Source organism: Miniopterus natalensis, chromosome 10 (assembly GCF_054644295.1).
Source record: "Miniopterus natalensis isolate mMinNat1 chromosome 10, mMinNat1.hap1, whole genome shotgun sequence".
Classification (NCBI taxonomy): domain Eukaryota; kingdom Metazoa; phylum Chordata; class Mammalia; order Chiroptera; family Miniopteridae; genus Miniopterus; species Miniopterus natalensis.
The window spans coordinates 4264026-4282080 of NC_142090.1; the positions used below are offsets into that span (position 1 = coordinate 4264026).

General features: G+C 49.2%; 1 protein-coding gene and 4 non-coding genes across 5 annotated transcripts; 3 read left to right on the forward strand and 2 right to left on the reverse strand.

The window, feature by feature from the left end:
• Positions 1-711: 711 nt before the first annotated feature.
• On the forward strand, positions 712-783 carry TRNAC-GCA (transfer RNA cysteine (anticodon GCA)). The gene has a single exon. It is a non-coding gene; the product is annotated as a tRNA-Cys (tRNA).
• Positions 784-1823: 1040 nt separating this feature from the next.
• On the forward strand, positions 1824-1895 carry TRNAC-GCA (transfer RNA cysteine (anticodon GCA)). The gene has a single exon. It is a non-coding gene; the product is annotated as a tRNA-Cys (tRNA).
• Positions 1896-4942: 3047 nt separating this feature from the next.
• Positions 4943-5014, reverse strand: TRNAC-GCA (transfer RNA cysteine (anticodon GCA)). Its single transcript has one exon. It is a non-coding gene; the product is annotated as a tRNA-Cys (tRNA).
• A 1697-nt stretch (positions 5015-6711) lies between these two features.
• On the reverse strand, positions 6712-6783 carry TRNAC-GCA (transfer RNA cysteine (anticodon GCA)). Its single transcript has one exon. It is a non-coding gene; the product is annotated as a tRNA-Cys (tRNA).
• A 1902-nt stretch (positions 6784-8685) lies between these two features.
• ZNF786 (zinc finger protein 786) lies at positions 8686-17142 on the forward strand. Its single transcript, XM_087820954.1, has 4 exons — positions 8686-8708; positions 10662-10788; positions 12075-12227; positions 13716-17142. Exons 1-4 carry the CDS (start codon positions 8691-8693, stop codon positions 15803-15805), a joined length of 2388 nt encoding a protein of 795 aa, XP_087677080.1. The 5' UTR covers positions 8686-8690; the 3' UTR covers positions 15806-17142.
• Positions 17143-18055: the final 913 nt, after the last annotated feature.

An 18055-nucleotide genomic window follows, 5' to 3' on the forward strand; every position in this document is an offset into this window, starting at 1 on the left:
CCTTTCTTGGCTTTTCCATCAACGTGGAGGGTGGGGGCGCTCTCTCCGGCCATGTCCCACACTGGCCCCAGCCTCTCAGATCAGAGGACAGCCTCCTTCCTGGCGGCCTCCCTGTTCCCCCTGCTCACAGAGCTGCCAAGTCCCAGAACCATCTCCTCCCTGCGCAGGGGGCTCACAAGCAAGTTACCAAGGTCCCACCCCCTCCCCAAATCAGTTTCCCCTTGGGAGGGAATCTGGAGCTGGTTAACCTCTTTCCTCCACACCCTGGTTGAGCGGATGAAGGGGGTTGAGTGGATGAAGCGGGTGGTAGACGGGAAAGGAGCCGGCTGTCTCAGGGTGTGGTGTCCCGGCCAGGTTCTTGCCCCAGACCTGCTGCTCTATCCATACACCTTCTCTGCCCCTCAGGGCCCTGGCGCGGGAGGGCAGGAGGGGACCGGGGCTCTCTTAGGCTGGCAAAGCCAATGACTGCCCACGGTAGTGCAGACAGACCGGGGTGGCAGATGCAAGTGCAGCCGGAGAGGGAGGGAGAGAAATGGAAGAAGGACGGAGCCTGGCACATGGGAGGCGTTCGGCAGGTGTTTATAGGTGGACGAGTGAGTCGGGGGAGCCAGGGTGTCACAGGGCGGGCTGCCTGCTCCCGGGAGCTGGGCTGTAAGAGTCCAGAAGCAGTGCGCAGTTCAAGAGGTGTCATTAAGGTTCATAAGCAGTCGTGGGGGTATAGCTCAGGGGTAGAGCATTTGACTGCAGATCAAGAGGTCCCCGGTTCAAATCCGGGTGCCCCCTTCCCAAACTCACTTTTAGTCTGACCTAGAAAATAAGGAGGCAAAGGATTGCTCTTGTCACCCACATTGGCCCCCGGCCCTCAGACGCCTCACGCCCCACATTGACTGCGCTGTGTCCTAGGGCCCGTGTGGCGCTCCGGTGCTCCCTGGGCCCAGCCCTGTCCTGGCTAGACCTGGAGTTAGACAACAGAAGGGTGTCTGAGAGAATTAAATGCGGTCATGGCTTGTCACACCGCGTCACCCGCCTTCCCTCAGTCACAACGGCTGAGCCCCACTCTTGGGCGAACAGGAATCCAGACTTCCAAAATGTTTCCCGGTGGATGAGCACACGTGTGTGACACAGTCTGACGCCTCCCTGAGCTCCAGACATGCCTGACATGCTTTTAGCTTTGTTTTCATTCCTCCCATGGCCTGAAATCCTCTCCAGCTTCTTCCAACAAACTCCTCCTTGTCCACCTCCTCCAGGAAGCCCCCCTGATGCTCCAGGCAGGGTAGCTCCTCACTCTCTGCTCCCACAGCTCTCTTCTTGGGCTTCTGCCACTCCTGTGGAAATACTTTGGTTCATGATTCTCTCTCCTATTGGACTAAGGCTCTTTGAGGAGCAAGGACAGTGTTTTAGGTCCCTGTGTCCGCACATGCTCTGTTTGTGGAGTGACTGGATGAACAGATGAATGGATCAATGAACACCCTTCTTGAGGCCTCGGAACAGGGGTGAGGCTCTCCCCGCTCTGAGCGTGAGGGTCACTAAAGCCCCGGACCCGACCATCGTTGTTCTGATATGTGCTCACATTCAGGTAGAAACACGAGTGTAGACTCAGATGGCCCTTCCAGGTGCACAGGCTGGTGCCGTTCCCACAACCTGAGCAAGGGGAGGGCTGGAGGGGGGACTGGTGAAGGCTGGAGAAGGGAAGGCAAGAGAGTGGACGATGGTGGACTTACCACCTCCTGGGACGTGCCTAAGCCACAGGGACGCGTAGACACGGAGCTGTCCTGGGCGGAGTGCGTGGGTGAAAAGGCGCTAATGGAAGGCTATATGTGAGTGGGGGTATAGCTCAGGGGTAGAGCATTTGACTGCAGATCAAGAGGTCCCTGGTTCAAATCCAGGTGCCCCCTATTTCTTTGACCCTTTTAGTTACTGAAGCTGGTGCTGAAATATGTGCTTCTTTCTCCCACATTTGCATATTAAATGTGATTTTTTTTTAAAAAAAAGTTAGGGTTTGAATCAGCACCAGCTCCAAGAGTCCTCCCCTCACCATCACCCAGACAGCAGCTACTGTGGTCACATTAAACTGAAGAGGCTGAGGAATTAGCCCAGACCACCCGGGACCGGGACGCTTGCCCTTCATGGCCTGCGTGAGGACTTTATTTTCTTTCTAGTAACGTCACATTTCCTCGACCTCGCTGTAATGTCCAGAAAGGAGGCTGTGTCCTTGTTCTTGCTGCTACCACTTGCGGAGTATGGATAGACATCTTTCGCCTTCCCGGAGGTGACTGTAAGGATTTGAGAACCAGGTCAAAAGCAAAGGCTCTGGCCCTAGAGGGTTTGGCTCAGCACTTTAAGCATCAGCCTGTGGACTGAAGGGTTGTGGGTTCAATTCTGGCCAAGGGCACGTGCCTTGGTGGCAGATTCCATCCCTGGCCCTGATCCCACAACCAACTGATGTGTCTCTCTCACATTGATGTTTGCCTCTCTCGCCTACTCTGGGTCAGTATTTTCTTGATGAAAAGGCTTAGAAGTAGACCCTACTTTATATAATATTTTTTAATTCAAAAAAGTATAAAGAATCCTGCAGGGGAATCTGCACGTTCCTTTATGAACAAGGTAATTTGAAACAATATTTCCTTCAAAGACACATGAAAAATCTGGGAAAATATGTAAAACATCTCGTTAAAAGCATCAAAGAGCTAACTAGTTAGACAGGAAATACTAGATGGGGATTTGGGAAGGATGGGAAACAGAAAGTTAAAGCTCCACACCCAAGGCCCCCTTGTCCCTGAGTGTGGTTTTCAGTCCAGGAGAGGGAGCTGAGAGGCTCGGTGGAACTTTTGGAAGCATGTCAGGACTTGGAGGGTAGAAGTCAGAATTCGGGGCCGCTGAGAGTAAGGACACTGGTAAACTACCTCTGGCTTTGGGCTAGCACCCTCTAGGGTAAGGGCGAACTGAAAGAAAACAGCCACTGCAAGAATTTGTGGCCGGTCTTTGTGCATCTGAATGGCCTCAGAAACGCAAGCCTTGAAATTATATTGAAGTATCTTGACTGTTAGAGTCTCACAGATACCTGAAAATCAAGAAAACAAACAAACAAACAAACAACTGAAGGGTGATATTATCTCCACCCTGCCTAAAATTCTACAAATAAAGTTTTGAATCCAATGTTCAACACATAGCCAAAGATAACTGTGTACACAGGGAAGCAAAAAAAAAAAATCAATGAAAATCAATAGAAACAACAGGCCACAGAACTAAACATGGGAACTTTTTATATTAGAGCTGCCAGAAACACACAATAAAATAACAGTGTTGCTGTGTTCAAGGAGCTAAAAGCCAGGCTAGAAAATTTCGGTAGGAAGCTGGAAAGCATTAAAAGTGGCTAAGAGGCCCGGCTGGCGTGGCTCAGCAGTTGAGAATCGACCTATGATTCAGGAGATCTCGATTCGATTCCCAGTCAGGGCACATGCCCGGGAGGCAGCTGATCAATGACTCTCATCATTGATGTTTCTCTCTTTCTCTCCCTTTCCCTTCCTCTCAAATCCTCTGAAATCAATAAAAATAAATAAATAAATAAATAAATAAATAAATAAATAAATAAATAGTGACTAAGACAGTTTGATAGAAAATTTTTATCTAAAAGTCAGTAACAAAAATGAAAAACTCAATGAATATATCTGTGTTCTACTCAGTTAATAGGTTCAACCAAAGAGAAAATTGTTTAATTAGAACACTCGAAAGAAATGTCCATTTTTCCATTATAAAACATGGAGAGATAAAAGTGTGGCAGACAGAATAGAGAGACACAGTGAGAAGGTACATTTAAATGGAGTCCAGGGAGAAGAAATGAGAGAATGGAGTTGATGCAATATCTGAGGAGACACCACTGAGGCTATTTCACAACTAATGAAAAAAACATCAATCTTTACATTCAACAACCCCTATCAATCCAAAACATAGTAAAAAAAATTAAATCCATACCTAGAGGGAGAGCACCAAAACCACAACCTTTAAAATGATACCATAAAAATTTTTGCATGCAAATTTTAATATATGTTAATATCTTTATCTTCCTCCAAATTACGTAAACATTTTAACTTTTATGACCCCATTCCTTATGTTATCGTTAACCAGTATTTTAGTTATTATTTTAAAAACTTTATAAATTAGACATTAATACTGTGTTATATGGTCAATAATTTTTTAATTGCTTTTAGAGAGAGAGAAGGAGATAGAGAGAGAAACATTGATCTTCTGCCTCCCGTTCGGGGGATCAAACCCACAACCTGGGTATGCGCCCTGACCATGAAACAAAACCACCATCTTTTGGTGCATGGGACAGCACTCCAACCAACTGAGCCACACTGGCCAAGGCTATGGTCAACGATTTTTAGATTTACTTACATATCTTATAATTTCCTTGTTCAACTTTCTTTCTTGTATCTCAGATCTCCCATCGAGGATTATTTTTCTTTTCTCTGAAGTATATATTTAAAATTTTCTGCAGCGAGAGTCTGTTGGTGGTAAGCTCTCAGCTTTTGTCTGTTCTTGAAGAACAGTTTAGCTGGGAATAGAATTCAGAGCTGACTGTTGTTTTCTCTCAGCATATGTGTCCATTGCACCATCTTCTGACTTTCTTTGCAACTATTGAGAAGTCGACCAGTAGTCCAACTATTGTTCCTTTGTCCACATTCCACTCTGGTCACCTGCAAAGGTCAGAGTCCTCAACCTCAGGCAAGAGATCAAGTTCACATTGGAGAGCATGGGGACAGGTGAGGGAGAGCGGGCGGATCGGAGGAGTGGGACAAACACGTCACCTGAGCAGAGCTGCCCTGCTCTGGGCAGGAAGGGCGTCCTCAGCTTCTTCCCCCTTTGCAGGAAGACTCAGATCATATCCAGAAAGAGGAGGGGACACTGGAACCCCTTCATGACCTTTAGTGACTAAAATGGTAGGGGGCACCCGGATTTGAACCGGGGACCTCTTGATCTGCAGTCAAATGCTCTACCCCTGAGCTATACCCCCTTGCCACACCAGGGAGGCCCAATGGACACCCTTTCTCTGTGCAGCCACACCCAGAGCTTCTGCCCCAGATGCCCCTTCCGCATGGCCTGGCTTAGCTGTCAGACCTGCTTTACTTCTAACTCATCTGCCCACATCAGAAGCAGCAAGAGGTTCCCTCCTCCCACAGCCCCACAACCTCCCCACCTTCAGTGCCTGGAGGAGGGCAGGCCTCTGGGGAGCATCCCCTCACAGCCGGAAGGATCCACACTCACATCTAGATGGTGGGTTTTGTGCTGAGCATCTGAAAACACTGAGGACGCCCCATGGCCTGAGCAAGCATGGAGCACCGCACAGAGAGCACACACATGACTGGCTACCGATCAGAGCCCTGCACTGTGCCACACGTGAGGACGCAGGCTGACCTCTCCGGTGCCCCGAATCTCTGTATCGTCAACCCTTTAGCTGCTGGGAGAGATGGAGAAATGTGTGAAGAAACGATGGTCTCCAGGCTCCAAGTCCACCTCTCTGTGCTCTGCTCTGTGATGCTGGCCTGTGCCTCGGTAAACCGGGCTCCTCCTTGGCCGGGTGGCTTCCCGGCTGGTCCTGACAATAGGGCTCCAGAAGGAGGTGGAGGGTTGGAGCAGGAAGAAGCACTTGGTCCTGCCTGCCTGCGCCGGGTTCCTGTCACTGTCACCTGGCAGCAACAGCCCATCCAGTAGCAACCGTGATTGCCGCGTGCAGTTTGGTGCTCACAGGCCCAGCTTCGTCGTGACTCTCCAGGGACAGCAGCTTAGGGATCTGAGTCCCTGAGCCCCAGAGACGCTCCCCGAGCCTGTAAGATTTAACAAGTTCTCCTCTCCTGTCTGTCCCCAGCCCTGGAGTGGTGGCTGCTTCTACAGAAGCCACCTCTATGGCACTGAGTCTTCCCTTTCTACCCTCTCACTTGTAATTCCTGGTTGTTGTGGGTTGAATTGTGTCCCCCAGATGACATGTTGAATTCCTAGCCCCCAGTGTGCAGGAATGTGTCCTCATTTGGAGAGGGTCGTCAAAGACGGAATTAGTTAAGATGAGACCACCACGGAGCAGCGTGGGCCCTTAATCCAATGTGAATGGTGTCATAAGAAGAGAAGAGACACACAGAAAGAAGACAGCCATGTGAGCACAGAGGCAGAGACTGGACTGATGCAGCGACAAGCCAGGGAGGGCCAAGGACTCCCCACAAGCACCGGCAGGTGAAAGAGCCAAGGAAGGACCCCTAGAGCCTTCGGAGAGAGCCTAGGCCTCTGACACCCTGATTTCAGACTCTGGTGTCTAGAACTCGGAGAAAATGAATTTCTATTGTTTATGTCACCCATGTTACCCATGTTGTGGTGCTTTGTTACAGAAGCTACAGGAAATTGATATACTGGTTAGCAGTTATTTATATTAAAATTCTGTTAAAATAACTGGCTCAGTTTTTGTCTCTGGACTGGCCCCTGAATGGTATTGAAATTGGTTCCAGGAAACAGACCCACAGAGAGGGCCCTGGGGATGGATTTGGTCTTGGTCTTGGTCCTCAAGGCCCTGCCCGGCGCCTGACTGGATCCTGAATGAGAAGGGATGGCCACAGATGTGCCATGTCATAGGCTCGGGCCAGCCTCCTCCTGTAGGCGACTAGAGAATGGCCAGCATAGAACTGATTTTGTCTGTTTAGCTCAAACAGGAAAAGAGACTCTGGAAGGGGGCACCCGGATTTGAACCGGGGACCTCTTGATCTGCAGTCAAATGCTCTACCCCTGAGCTATACCCCCTCTTCCAAATGGTACGTCGTTAATAAAGTTCTTTACACCTCCACTCATACGTGAGTTGTTGACTCAGACTCGGCAGAGAGCTGCTAGTCCTGCTCAACTGTACCTGCACCTCTTACGCCATAACCATTCTCATTTTCCAAAAAGGCCCCATCCCTGCTTGGCACCAGCTCGGAAAGTCACTGGTTTCCATTGGAGGCAACAACGTCTGTGCCCGGCTTGGTACACCAGGCAGGAGATGCAGCCCAGAGGCCAGCTGATGCCTCACGAGCAAGGACGGCCTGCTCTTCACCCGCTGTTCCGTTGAGATTACTTTCAAGTGACCCACAGCGCGGGACCAAGAGACCTCCCTGCCTCCCCTCCGAATCCCGCACCTTTGACGGCATCTGCACTCCAGTTGTTATTTCAGCTTTTTGTCTCGTGTATCCGGCCCTCACTGCTCACTTCCTCTCCTATCTTCTCTTTAGCCATTCCCTCCAACTAGAATTTTTCAAGGGGATTTACCCTGATATGAAATTTCTGAATTATATGCATGCTTTTAATTTTACTATTATAGTTTTATGTAATTTTTATGTTTATTTTACAATTTTTTTATGCAAAAATGTTCTCCGTAGTGAGTGTACCAATTATACTCCCATTGTGAGCAAATAAAAATACCATTTCCTCTCACCAGCACTTGATTCAGTCACATCTCAATTCATCCTAAGTTTTGGAGGGGGAGTGAAAATGGTGCTTCTCCATTGTTTTAATTTTCATTTCCCTGATTTTTGCAAAGTTGAGCATATTTTCATATATTTATTGGTCATAAAATAGCCTCTTCTGTTCTTTTAATTTGAGTAAAAAACACATAACATAAAATATATCATTTTAAGTGGACAGTTCAGCAGTGTTAAGTATATTCTCATTGTTGTTCAACAGATCTCTATAAGTTTTTTGTCTTTCTTATATTTGGTACAAATCCATTCTCCATCATATGTGTTTCACAATCCAGAGTTTCTCATTTAAGGAATGTTTTGCCAGATGAAAATTTAAATTTTGATATCATCAAATTTACCTCTTATATAAGTTTTGATTTGCAGGTTGTATTTAAGAAATCCTTCCCTGGGTCATATTAAACTGAATGTTTATGCCCCTCCCCAATTCATTTGTTGAAACCACATTATAATACATATTGATACAGACAAAGCATTTGAGAAAACGAAACATCCACTCACAACAGAAACTCTCATCAAAGTAGGAATGGAAAGGAACTCCCTCAACCTGGTAAGATATATTCATAAAAAGGGACAGTTGATATCGGCTTGACTTGTGTCCCAGTGGACCTGAAGTGCCCTCCCCGACGAGGGACAGGACTTGGAGGGATACCCACCCTCTTCGCAGGGACAATTCTCAGGGGTGGTCTGCACACTGAGTCCCCAGCAGGGTAGGCCTCCAACTACCCACACGGGACCTGCTTGTTAATGCTCCTTGATTGTCTCACGCCCCTAGCAATGTGATTTCTGGGGTCACCTCGCAGAAAACTGGGGTCGGCTTTGGAGAGGAACCAAACCCCCCCACTCCCTCGCAGTTTCGGTCCAGTCAAGTGTCCCATCCCTGTCCCCTCTCCATCCATTTCCAGCTGACTCAACAATCCCACCTCTGTCTCCGTCCCTCTCATACTCTTTAAATTCGCCTCGGTCCTTGTCTGCGACCCTGGAGCCGCCAAGGGAGTGGGAGGAACCCACCCCCACCTAGGCGGCGGCTCCGCAGGCAGCCAGGCTCGGGTCCCGCGCAGGGCGGCTCCCGCAGGCGGCGTTCGCTCCTCCCGGCCGCGGGGGGCGCTGTGGCGGGCGGGGCGTCGGCGGGCCGCGAGTCCCAGCGTGCACCGCGCGGGGCCGGGCCTGCGCGTCGGGGCGGAGCCGCGGAGGGTCATGGCCGCGCCGGCTCCGGTAAGATGGGGGCCCCCTCCCCCCGCGCGGACGCCCAGGGTCGGGGCGGGTCTTCTGTTTCCAGGTTGGGGGGGCGGGTGGGGCGGCGCGAGGCCCGGGGGGCGGGCTCGGCCGGGGCCTGACTGCCGAGCGCAGCCGAGCGCGCGCCGGACCCGGGCCGGGGGCGCGGGGGGCGCGGGGGGCGCGCGGGGGGCGGGCGCGGGGAGGCCGGAGCGTCGGCCCGAGGTGCCGGGGTTGCGGGCCCATCCCCTGTCAAGGCACAGGGAATAAAACTGTGCAGCTTTTTCTGTCTGCCAGTGGATGCATGAGTGGGTGGACCAACAAATCACTTTTTCTCCTTCTCTCTCTAAAGTCAATAACTTAAAATAAAAAAAGTTGCCAATGAGATGCTGAAAAGGAAAGATAGGAGCCCTGGCCGGTGGCGCAGTTGGTTAGAGCGTCCTGCCTCTGGTCAGGGCACGTACGAGCAGCAGCCCATGAATGGATGAATCAGTGGGACAACAAATCCGTGTTTTCCTCTCTCTCCCTCCCATTTCCTCTCTTATTTTAAATAAATTTTAAAAGCCCTGGCTGGTGTGGCTCAGCTTGCTGGGCATCACCCATCCCTGAAAGGTCGCCAGTTCCATTCCTGGTGGGGACACAGGCCCAGGTTTTGGGCTGGATGCCTGGAAGGGGGCCTGCAGGAGGCAGCCGGTCAGTGTTCCTCTCTCACATCGATATTTCTCTCCCTCTCCCTCTAAAAAAATCAATAAAAAAAAATATTTTTAAAACATTTTTTAAAAGAGAGGAACCTAATAAAAGCAGCACGGTTTTATGCATATGAAATGATTAAGGAATAATTACCTTTAAAACGACCCGAAATTTGCTTGTGGACGTGGATTCCAAGAAGGGGTGGGGGGCTTGTGCATTATGGTGAAGTAGTGGAAGGACTTACCTGAAGTCAGGTGGAAAGTTGTAACGCCGGGTGTGGAAAGGTAGGGCTGGTCACACAGGGTCAGATAGGTACTTGAAGGGCATGTGTGTGCGCATTTTGTATATTCCTGCTCAGTGGGTTCTCATAGTAGCAACTAAAACTCTAAACTCCCTAGGAATTAACCTATCAAGAATTATATAAGATCTGTATGAATAAAACTGTAAATGTTATTAAAAATATCCAGATAAATGAAGGACACGTTTCTGGGTGGGGAGATCCCATATTTTAGAGATCCAGTTCTCCCCAAATTAATCCATGTACTGAGCGTATTCCCATCAAAATTGCAATAGAATTTGTGTAAGTTTGGCAAACTATTTTTTTCTGTTTACTTAGAAGAGAAAATAGACAAGAAGTCAAGACAATTTCTTGTTAAAAATGATGGAGGTGGTGATAGATGGCCATTCCCTCTTAAATAGCAAAACGTGTGATAAAAGTGTAAGAAAAAGTGCAGTGTTGGGGCAAGAATAGGCAAATCCACCAGTGGAACAAAAATATACCCAAGTATAAGTGGAAAACTAGTTTATGAAAAATGATCCCAAATCAGTGGGACAAGAACAGACTATTCAATAAGTTTTGTGTCAGTTGACTATCATTTGGAAAAACAATTAAGTTCCTTCTTGTTATGATACACAGAAATAAATTTCATATGGGAAAAGTTTTCATTGTAATAAAGCTATAAAAATGTTATGTAGCCCGGCCGGGCGTGGCTCAGCGGTTGAGCGTCGACCTAGGATCCAGGCGATCAGGGTTTGATTCCTGGTCAGGGCACATGCCTGGGTTGCGGGCTCGATTAATGACTTTCTCATCATTGATGTTTCTGTCTCTCTCTCTCCCTCTCCCTCTCCTTTCCTCTCTCTGAAATCAATAAAGATATATTTTTTTAAAAAATTAAAAAAAATAAAAGTCGTGTAAATTGATGAGAAGGAGCCGGAGTCATTTTGAAGCAATCAGGACCGTGTGTATTACATATGCACTTTCAGGTACCTCTGACGTTTGAGGATGTTGCCATTTACTTCTCAGAGCAAGAATGGCAGGGTCTGGAGGCCTGGCAGAAGGAGCTTTACAAGCGTGTAATGACGACCAATTACGAGATTCTGGCTTCTCTAGGTAAGAAGCGTTCAGCTTTGTGGGTAAGTCATGGAGCTGGCTTCTGTAAAAGGGCCAACAGTCATTTGATGTTCCTGTTTGTCAGGTAGCCAGATTTCTCAGAAATTAGCTCAAAAAGGCACCTTTACCCCATATTCTTCTGCTATTACTCCTGTCGGCATCACTAACCCTTACTCAAGGGTAGACATTCTTACCTGAGAATACCTGAGGCAGCATGGATTGTGAGGTGGTCAGGGGTGACTAAATAAGTATGTTTCAGGGCATTTAGTCACCATGTACTCTCAGGTGTGGTAGTGGTGGTGGGTGGGGTGGCATTTATTTTTTTAAATTTATTCTTAAGTATTTTACTCTCTTTAATGTTATGTGAATATCATTTTGTTTATTTTTGGAAAAATAGCTGTATTTTAAAAGCTGCTGGGAGTTCAACCCAGATGAAGATTGATAATAGATGTATGGATTTAAATATAAGATAGTGATTTCTTTTTTCATGAGACCAGCCTTAGAATTCTTTAGGTGTTGAAGTCAAGTTTCTGAGGCTAAGGAGGAATCGGGAGCAGTGTGTGATCAGTCTCCACCTGTACATGCCACTCTGACATTTTATCCCTGAGGTGATGCCCAGTTTGTCCCCTGTCTCTTATCTGGGCCATCCACTAATGTCCTTTAGCAGTCCATGAAGCATACTTTTGGTTGTATTAAACATACACATTATTGAAAGGAAGTTTTACTTGAAAATACAGAGAGTAAACCTTTCTTACAGGGGAATGGGAACATGCATTAGAGAATCTTGTAACTATTTTAATTCATTTCATTCATTGCAACTCCTACTAGTCTAGCAGAACTCAGCTGCGTTTTAGGTTGTCGTTAGCTGTCACTGGAAGTACTTCTGAGAGTATTTTTGCTGGAGCCACCTACTTTGAAATTTCCATTCCAGTTCTCATTTTTATATCCCCCTCTTCCCATGGGTCTCCAGTTGTCCCAACAGTTGTCCCACCATTCCGAGAGCACATGTCTAGTGAGTTTTATGAAATCCCTGACAAAATGCAGCATTGTTAGATATATGGTGGCAAAGACAAAATTAAAACAGCACAATTCATCAAACAGGCCCAGACAGCTTATCTCATTTTCCATGTGGGAAGTTTTGCTCTTCTTTGTGTGAATCTATAATCTATTTTTTGACATCTCTTCCCCTACATTGTCCCAAGTAAACTTTAAGAAATTTAAAAACAACTCTGTGCTTTAAATTTCACACTCAAGGAAACCAAACTCCCTTTGACTTCTCTGTGCAGATGGTGGGCTTCCCAAACCGGAGCTGATCTCCTGGATTGAACAGGGGAGAGTGCTCTTCAGGAATTTAGGAGAACCCCAGAACTCAGGAAACATAATTTGCAACCCTGCTGACTTGTATTTTGATCCAGTTGTTGAGGGACAGCAGTTTTGGGGTAAGTATGAAGAAATCGGGGCCCTGCCTTAAGATGTCACACTCAGGTTTCTTAGTTCCAGTTCTCTGATCTTGCCTTTTTGTTTGGCTGAGCTGAGGCTTGACATCTGGTAATGGAGTCTAGTGGTTAGGAGTATGGGTTCAGGAGCCTGACCCTGGATCTTGCCTTTTCTGGGTGACCTTGGGCAAGTTATTCAACCTCTCAGTATTTCATTCCTGACCTATAAAATGAAGCTACAAAAAGTACCTGCATTATGGGATTAAAGTGTTGAAATGCTACCTGGCACACAGTAAGAGCTCAGTAAGTGTGAGCTGTTCTTAGTAGTGGGTGGAGGAGTTGCTTTCTCCTCTTTGGAGACTTGTCTCTGTTTGAATGGCTAAATCTTAGCTCTCCTGTCATTTCCTGTTCTGATGCAGAGTCTGAGACTTTCGATGCCTCAGATACGGAATGAGAAAGTCAAATGGGGGCATCGTTCTAAGAGATCTTGTCAGTAGTTTGTTTAGCTTTTAGCTGCTGCTTTCTGGAGAGTGTAAGTTTTTCTCCACAAATTATTTTACTTTTTGCCGCCTGTATTCCTTCAGGAAACCTTTTTTTTAAAAAAAAATCCTCACCTGAGGATATTTTTCCCATAGCTTTTCAGAGAGAGTGGAAGGGAGAGAGGGAGGGAGGAATATAGATGTGAGAGAGGTGCATCGACTGGCTGCCTGCATGCATCCTCACCGGGTTCAGGGATGGAGCCTGCAATAGAGGTACGTGCCCTTGACCAGAATTGAACCCGGGACTCTTCATTCTGCGGGCTGACGCTCTAACCACCAAGCAAAACCGACCAGGGCTCAAAAAACAGTCTTAAAAGGTTGGAAGGAATAGTGTAAAGAGGGAGGACAGAGACAACACCTTGCTCCTGGCTTAGGAGCATCTCATGGATCGCACAGAGCCACATGCCAGTCAGGGCTCTGGCAGTGATCCTGCTGTTCCTTCCTGACTCCAGGACTGTGCACATCAGAGAGGGGCTTGTCAGATGGTCCTGCAGGCATAGCCGTGGTGAACTTGACGGAGGACGTGCAGCCCACCAGGCCCACGCTGAGCACCCAGCACATGTTAACTCAATTCATTCTCAGGACAACCTCATTGTCCCCCCGTTTCTACAGGAGAAGGACCTGAAGCCCAGACAGAGGAGCTTGACAAAAGTGGCAGTGGGCACATGGGGTTCGAACCCAGGCAGTCTGGTTCCAGAGCTTAGGCTCTACATTTGTGATCTGAGTTCTCCTCTTTTCAGTATTATTCTAAGAAAGTCTGTTCGGTATAGTTTCAGCTGACTCTCACCAAACTCCTGGTTATGAAATAGAACCAATGGAAATGTACCCTGGGTACAGCTCAGTGGAAACTGGGGCTGAGGCCACTGTGGGTCACTGTTATGGGTCACTTTACTGGTCACATAGCCTTTGGTCGTGCCATAGATAGGAATTCTGACTGAATTTTTGGTTTCAGTTTCAGGCCAGCAAGCTGTGATTTCAGAAGAACCTGAGTGCCATTTTCAAGTCCATCCACTTGAGAGCCAGGGCTCCTCTGACCCCTTATTAGGAAAAAATGAAGACGTTTCCTTCAGGCGGGACCAAGGCATCACCCTCGTGGCACTAGACACACACGATCCGCGGGCTCTACCCCCAGCAGCCCACCGTTCCAGGAAACCCACCCACAGAGAAAGAATCCCGAACCCCAGGACTCTGGGTCCACCAGGCCTCCAGGAGGTGCCCTCCTGGGAGGGCGCCCCACACCCCTGCCCTGTCTGTGGGGAGAGCTCTTGGAAGAGGAGTCACATGGAGAAGCACCAGGGGAGCCACTCCAAGGAGCAGCCGGATGGGGCCTGGAAGAAATTCAGGAAGCACGCTGACCCGCAGCCCCAGCATCATCAGCGCAGCATCCCGGAACAGAGGCACTTTCGGTGCCATGAATGTGGGAAGAGCTTTCGCCTAAAGCGGAACCTGCCTAGACATCTGGCCACCCACCTGGGGAAGAGCCCACTGCCCTGCCCGGAATGTAACACGTGCCTTCATCACAAGCAGGCCCTTCTCAGCCACCACCTTCCACACCAGGGGGAGAGGTCCTCCCAGTGCCCCAGGTGTACCACGGGCTTCCTCCCGAAGACCGGCATGCGGGCTGATCAGGGCCAGCGCAGCAGGGCCAGGCCAGGCTCCAGCAGAGAAGGCGACAAGGCCTGTGACAGGGCAGAGCTGAGCGGTGTGCACTCAGAGAAGCCAGGCCCTCGTCCGGCTCGTGAGGGGCGCTGCCACCTGTCGGGGGGCACGGAGGTCGTCCCCCAGCGCTGCCCTGCCAGGGAGAGGCCATTCTCTTGTATGGCATGCGACAAGTGCTTCTCCACCAGGGTCAGGCTCGCCAGTCACGTCCCGGTGCACGCGGGGGAAAGGCCCTTCCCATGCCCGGAGTGTGGCCAGAGCTTTGGCCTGCTGCAGGGCCACCAGTGCGTGCACAGTGGGGAGAGGCCCTTCTGCAGGAAGTGCGGCCAGGGCTTCAGCAAACAGTGCAGGCTTGCGGAGCACAGCCGGGTGCACAGCGGGGAGAAGCCCTTCTGGTGCCCGGAGTGTGGCCGGAGCTTCCGCCAGAGGGGCCCACTGCTGCGCCACCAGCGGCTGCACACAGACCAGCAGCCCTTCCAGTGCCCCGAGTGCGGGCTGAGCTTCCGCCTGAAGAGCATGCTGCGGGCCCACTGGCTCCGGCACGGTGGCCAGAGGCCCTTCTCCTGCGACGAGTGTGGCCGCGGCTTCACGCACCAGTGCAAGCTCCGCGAGCACCTGCGCGTGCACAGCGGGGAGCGGCCCTTCCAGTGCCCTGAGTGTGACAAGAGCTTCCGCCTGAAGGGCATCCTGAAGGCCCACCAGCGCACCCACAGCACGGAGAGGCCGTTCTCCTGTACCGAATGTGGCAAGGGCTTCACCAGGCAGTCCAAGCTCACTGAGCACCTGCGTGTGCACAGCGGGGAGCGCCCCTTCCAGTGCTCCGACTGCGGCCGCAGTTTCCGCCTCAAGGGGCAGCTGCTGAGTCACCAGCGCCTGCACACGGGCGAGAGGCCCTTCCAGTGCCCCGAGTGCGACAAGAGCTACCGCGTGAAGGCCGACATGAAGGCCCACCAGCTGCTGCACGGCGGCCAGATGCCCTTCTCCTGTGAGTGTGGCAAAGGCTTCGCGAAGCAGTCGAAACTCATAGAACACATCAGGACACACACGGGGGAGAAGCCTTTCCAGTGCCCCAAGTGTGACAAGAGCTTCCGCCTGAAGGCACAGCTGCTCAGCCACCAAGGCCTGCACACAGGGGAGAGGCCTTTCCACTGCCCTGAGTGTGACAAAACCTTCCGGGAAAAGGGACACTTGCTTAGGCACCAGCGCATACATAGGCCAGAGAGGCCGTTTGCCTGTGGCGACTGTGGGAAGGGCTTCATTTATAAGTCCAAACTTGCCGAGCACATCCGCGTGCACACAAAATCCTGTCGTGCTCCGAGTGAGCCCGACATTCAGAAACGGCTCAGCCAGCTGTTTGCCATGATCGAGGCCGACTGGAGCTGAGACAGTGGTGGCCGTCCAGATAGGCTGTCAGCGGTTCGTGGTGCCTGAGGATCCGCAGCAACCGTAGGTGTTAGGAACAGGGGCCCTTTTCTTGAGCAAGAATGTAATACAGGTTAGGAGAATGAGCAACCACTGAGGATTTTCGTCCTTAAATCATCACCAGTTATATTTCCTAGCCATTGATAAAGAGAGACATTTGTCCTTTCTACCATCTTAAGTGGTAATTTCCCTGCAAGTGCTAAGCTAGCTTTGACATCCCAGCTCGAATTTAGACGGGAAATGCCCCCAGCATTGGCTGTTACACATTAGCTTCCCTTTTTTCATAGTATGATCCTAAGCTGAGGGCTTAAACCCAGTGAATTTTGTTGCAGGCCTGATATGACATCAGATGTGGCTTAGATTGATTTATTTGGAAACTGACAGTAATAAAATGAGTTCTTTTTGAATCGCTGTTTATGTACGTGCTGCAGTTTCACAGCAGTTCCATAGCCGTTATGCATGGTTCCCCCAGGGAAAAGCGGATAGTTTCAGCAAAATTTGGCTAATCTGAGTTGAAGAAACATAAAACTGAAGGTGCTGCCCTGGCCAGTTTGGCTCAGTGATTAGAACCGGGGCCTGCGGACCGAAGGGTCCCAGGTTCGATCCCAGCCAAGGGCACATACCTCGGTTGCAGTTTCATTCCCCGTCCAGGTGCATGTGGGAGGCAACGGATCGGTGGTGTGGCTCTCCCACATCAATGTTTCTCCCCCGCCCCCCCCACTCTTCTCTCTGAAAAGCAATGGAAAAAATATCTTCAGGTGAGGATAAAAAGAAAGAAAAGAAAAAGAAGGCGCTAAAATGTATGGGACTAGAATTTAGCTAAGAGGTCAGGAAAGGCGGTGTTGACCTGGGAGCTCCAGAACAGAGACACTATTTGCAGCTGGGAGTGGATGCGGCTCCCATTCATAGACAGTGGCTGTACAAGCAGATGAATAAAACCCAAGATAAGACAAAGGAACAGGAGGCGGCAGCTTAGTGTGGAGAGTTTTCAAGCAAACATTAAAAGTAAATGCTATACAAGTAGAAGTCCAGGAAAATACCGCTGTTGGTATGTTAGGTGAGGATTTTTATGCTTCAGGGACAGAGGTGTATTTCACGCAAAGAATTCCTGGCTTTCAGGGGGTTCACGTTTCATGTAACAGAATGGCTGGCCTGAAATTCTGAGGGATGACAGAAAATGAGATTGTCGGTAAACTGTAACAGATGTGACTATGAAACAATATATCACCGATGATTTTGTGTGGAACACTAGCTCCAAAGATATTCTAATAAAAATTACATGGACAGTTTGTTTAAAATTGAACAACTCTTTCACCCCCACCCCCCAACAATCCATGACTCTCCAAGAGGAAGACCTCAGGTGAAGCATATTCTGAATATACTCGACCTTGGGGTCCTTTTCTTTTTCCTAAAACACTGTGAGCTGTGGATCTTCTGCAGGACTCATTTTGAAAAACATTACTGAAGAATAGTCCTGACTCCAACAGAGTAACCCTTAGTTTGTTCAGAAGACTGAGAGTCCCAGGAAATGAGGTCTTAGATTTTATAGGACAAAGAGAACAAAGGTCTGCTGACCTTTAAGTCAGATTAAACTAATAGTTTTATGAGTACCCTTTCCTCAAGGGATGGACACTAACAAGGGTGGTCGATAGTACTAAGAGATTGTATCATTTAGGCAGGTTTCTAATCACTCGGAGAACCATTGCTGTCTGTTGTGTTTGCAGGGTTGCCAGCCTCACGAAGCACAGAAATAGACTCTGTAGCAAAGAAGGGTGGCTGCCTGCCCCAGAGCAGGAAGAGTATGACTGAGCCAGGTAGCGGCTTTGAGGTAGACTGAAGGCCATACACCAAAGTTGAGGGGTCAAGTCAATCCCTGATCGGGGCACATACCTAGGTTGCAGGGTTTTTTTATTTTTATTTTTTTAAATTTTTAAAAAAATATATCTTTATTGATTTCAGAGAGGAAGGGAGAGGGAGAGACAGAGATAGAAACATCAATGATGAGAGAGTCATTGATCGAGTCTGCAACCCAGGCATGTGCCCTGACCAGGAACCGAACCCCGATCGCCTGGCTCCTAGGTCGACGCTCAACCTGGCCGGGCTAGGTTGCAGGTTTGATCCCTGTTTGGGGCACATATGAGAGGCAACCAGTTGATGTTTCTCTCTCACATTGATGTTTTTCTGTCCCTTCTCTCTTTAAATATCAGTGAA

Coding starts and splice junctions, on each gene's coding strand:
- ZNF786 (XM_087820954.1), top strand. Junction 10,789..12,074: donor CGAGATTCTGGCTTCTCTAG/GTAAGAAGCGTT, acceptor TTCTCTGTGCAG/ATGGTGGGCTTCCCAAACCG. Junction 12,228..13,715: donor TGAGGGACAGCAGTTTTGGG/GTAAGTATGAAG, acceptor TTTTGGTTTCAG/TTTCAGGCCAGCAAGCTGTG.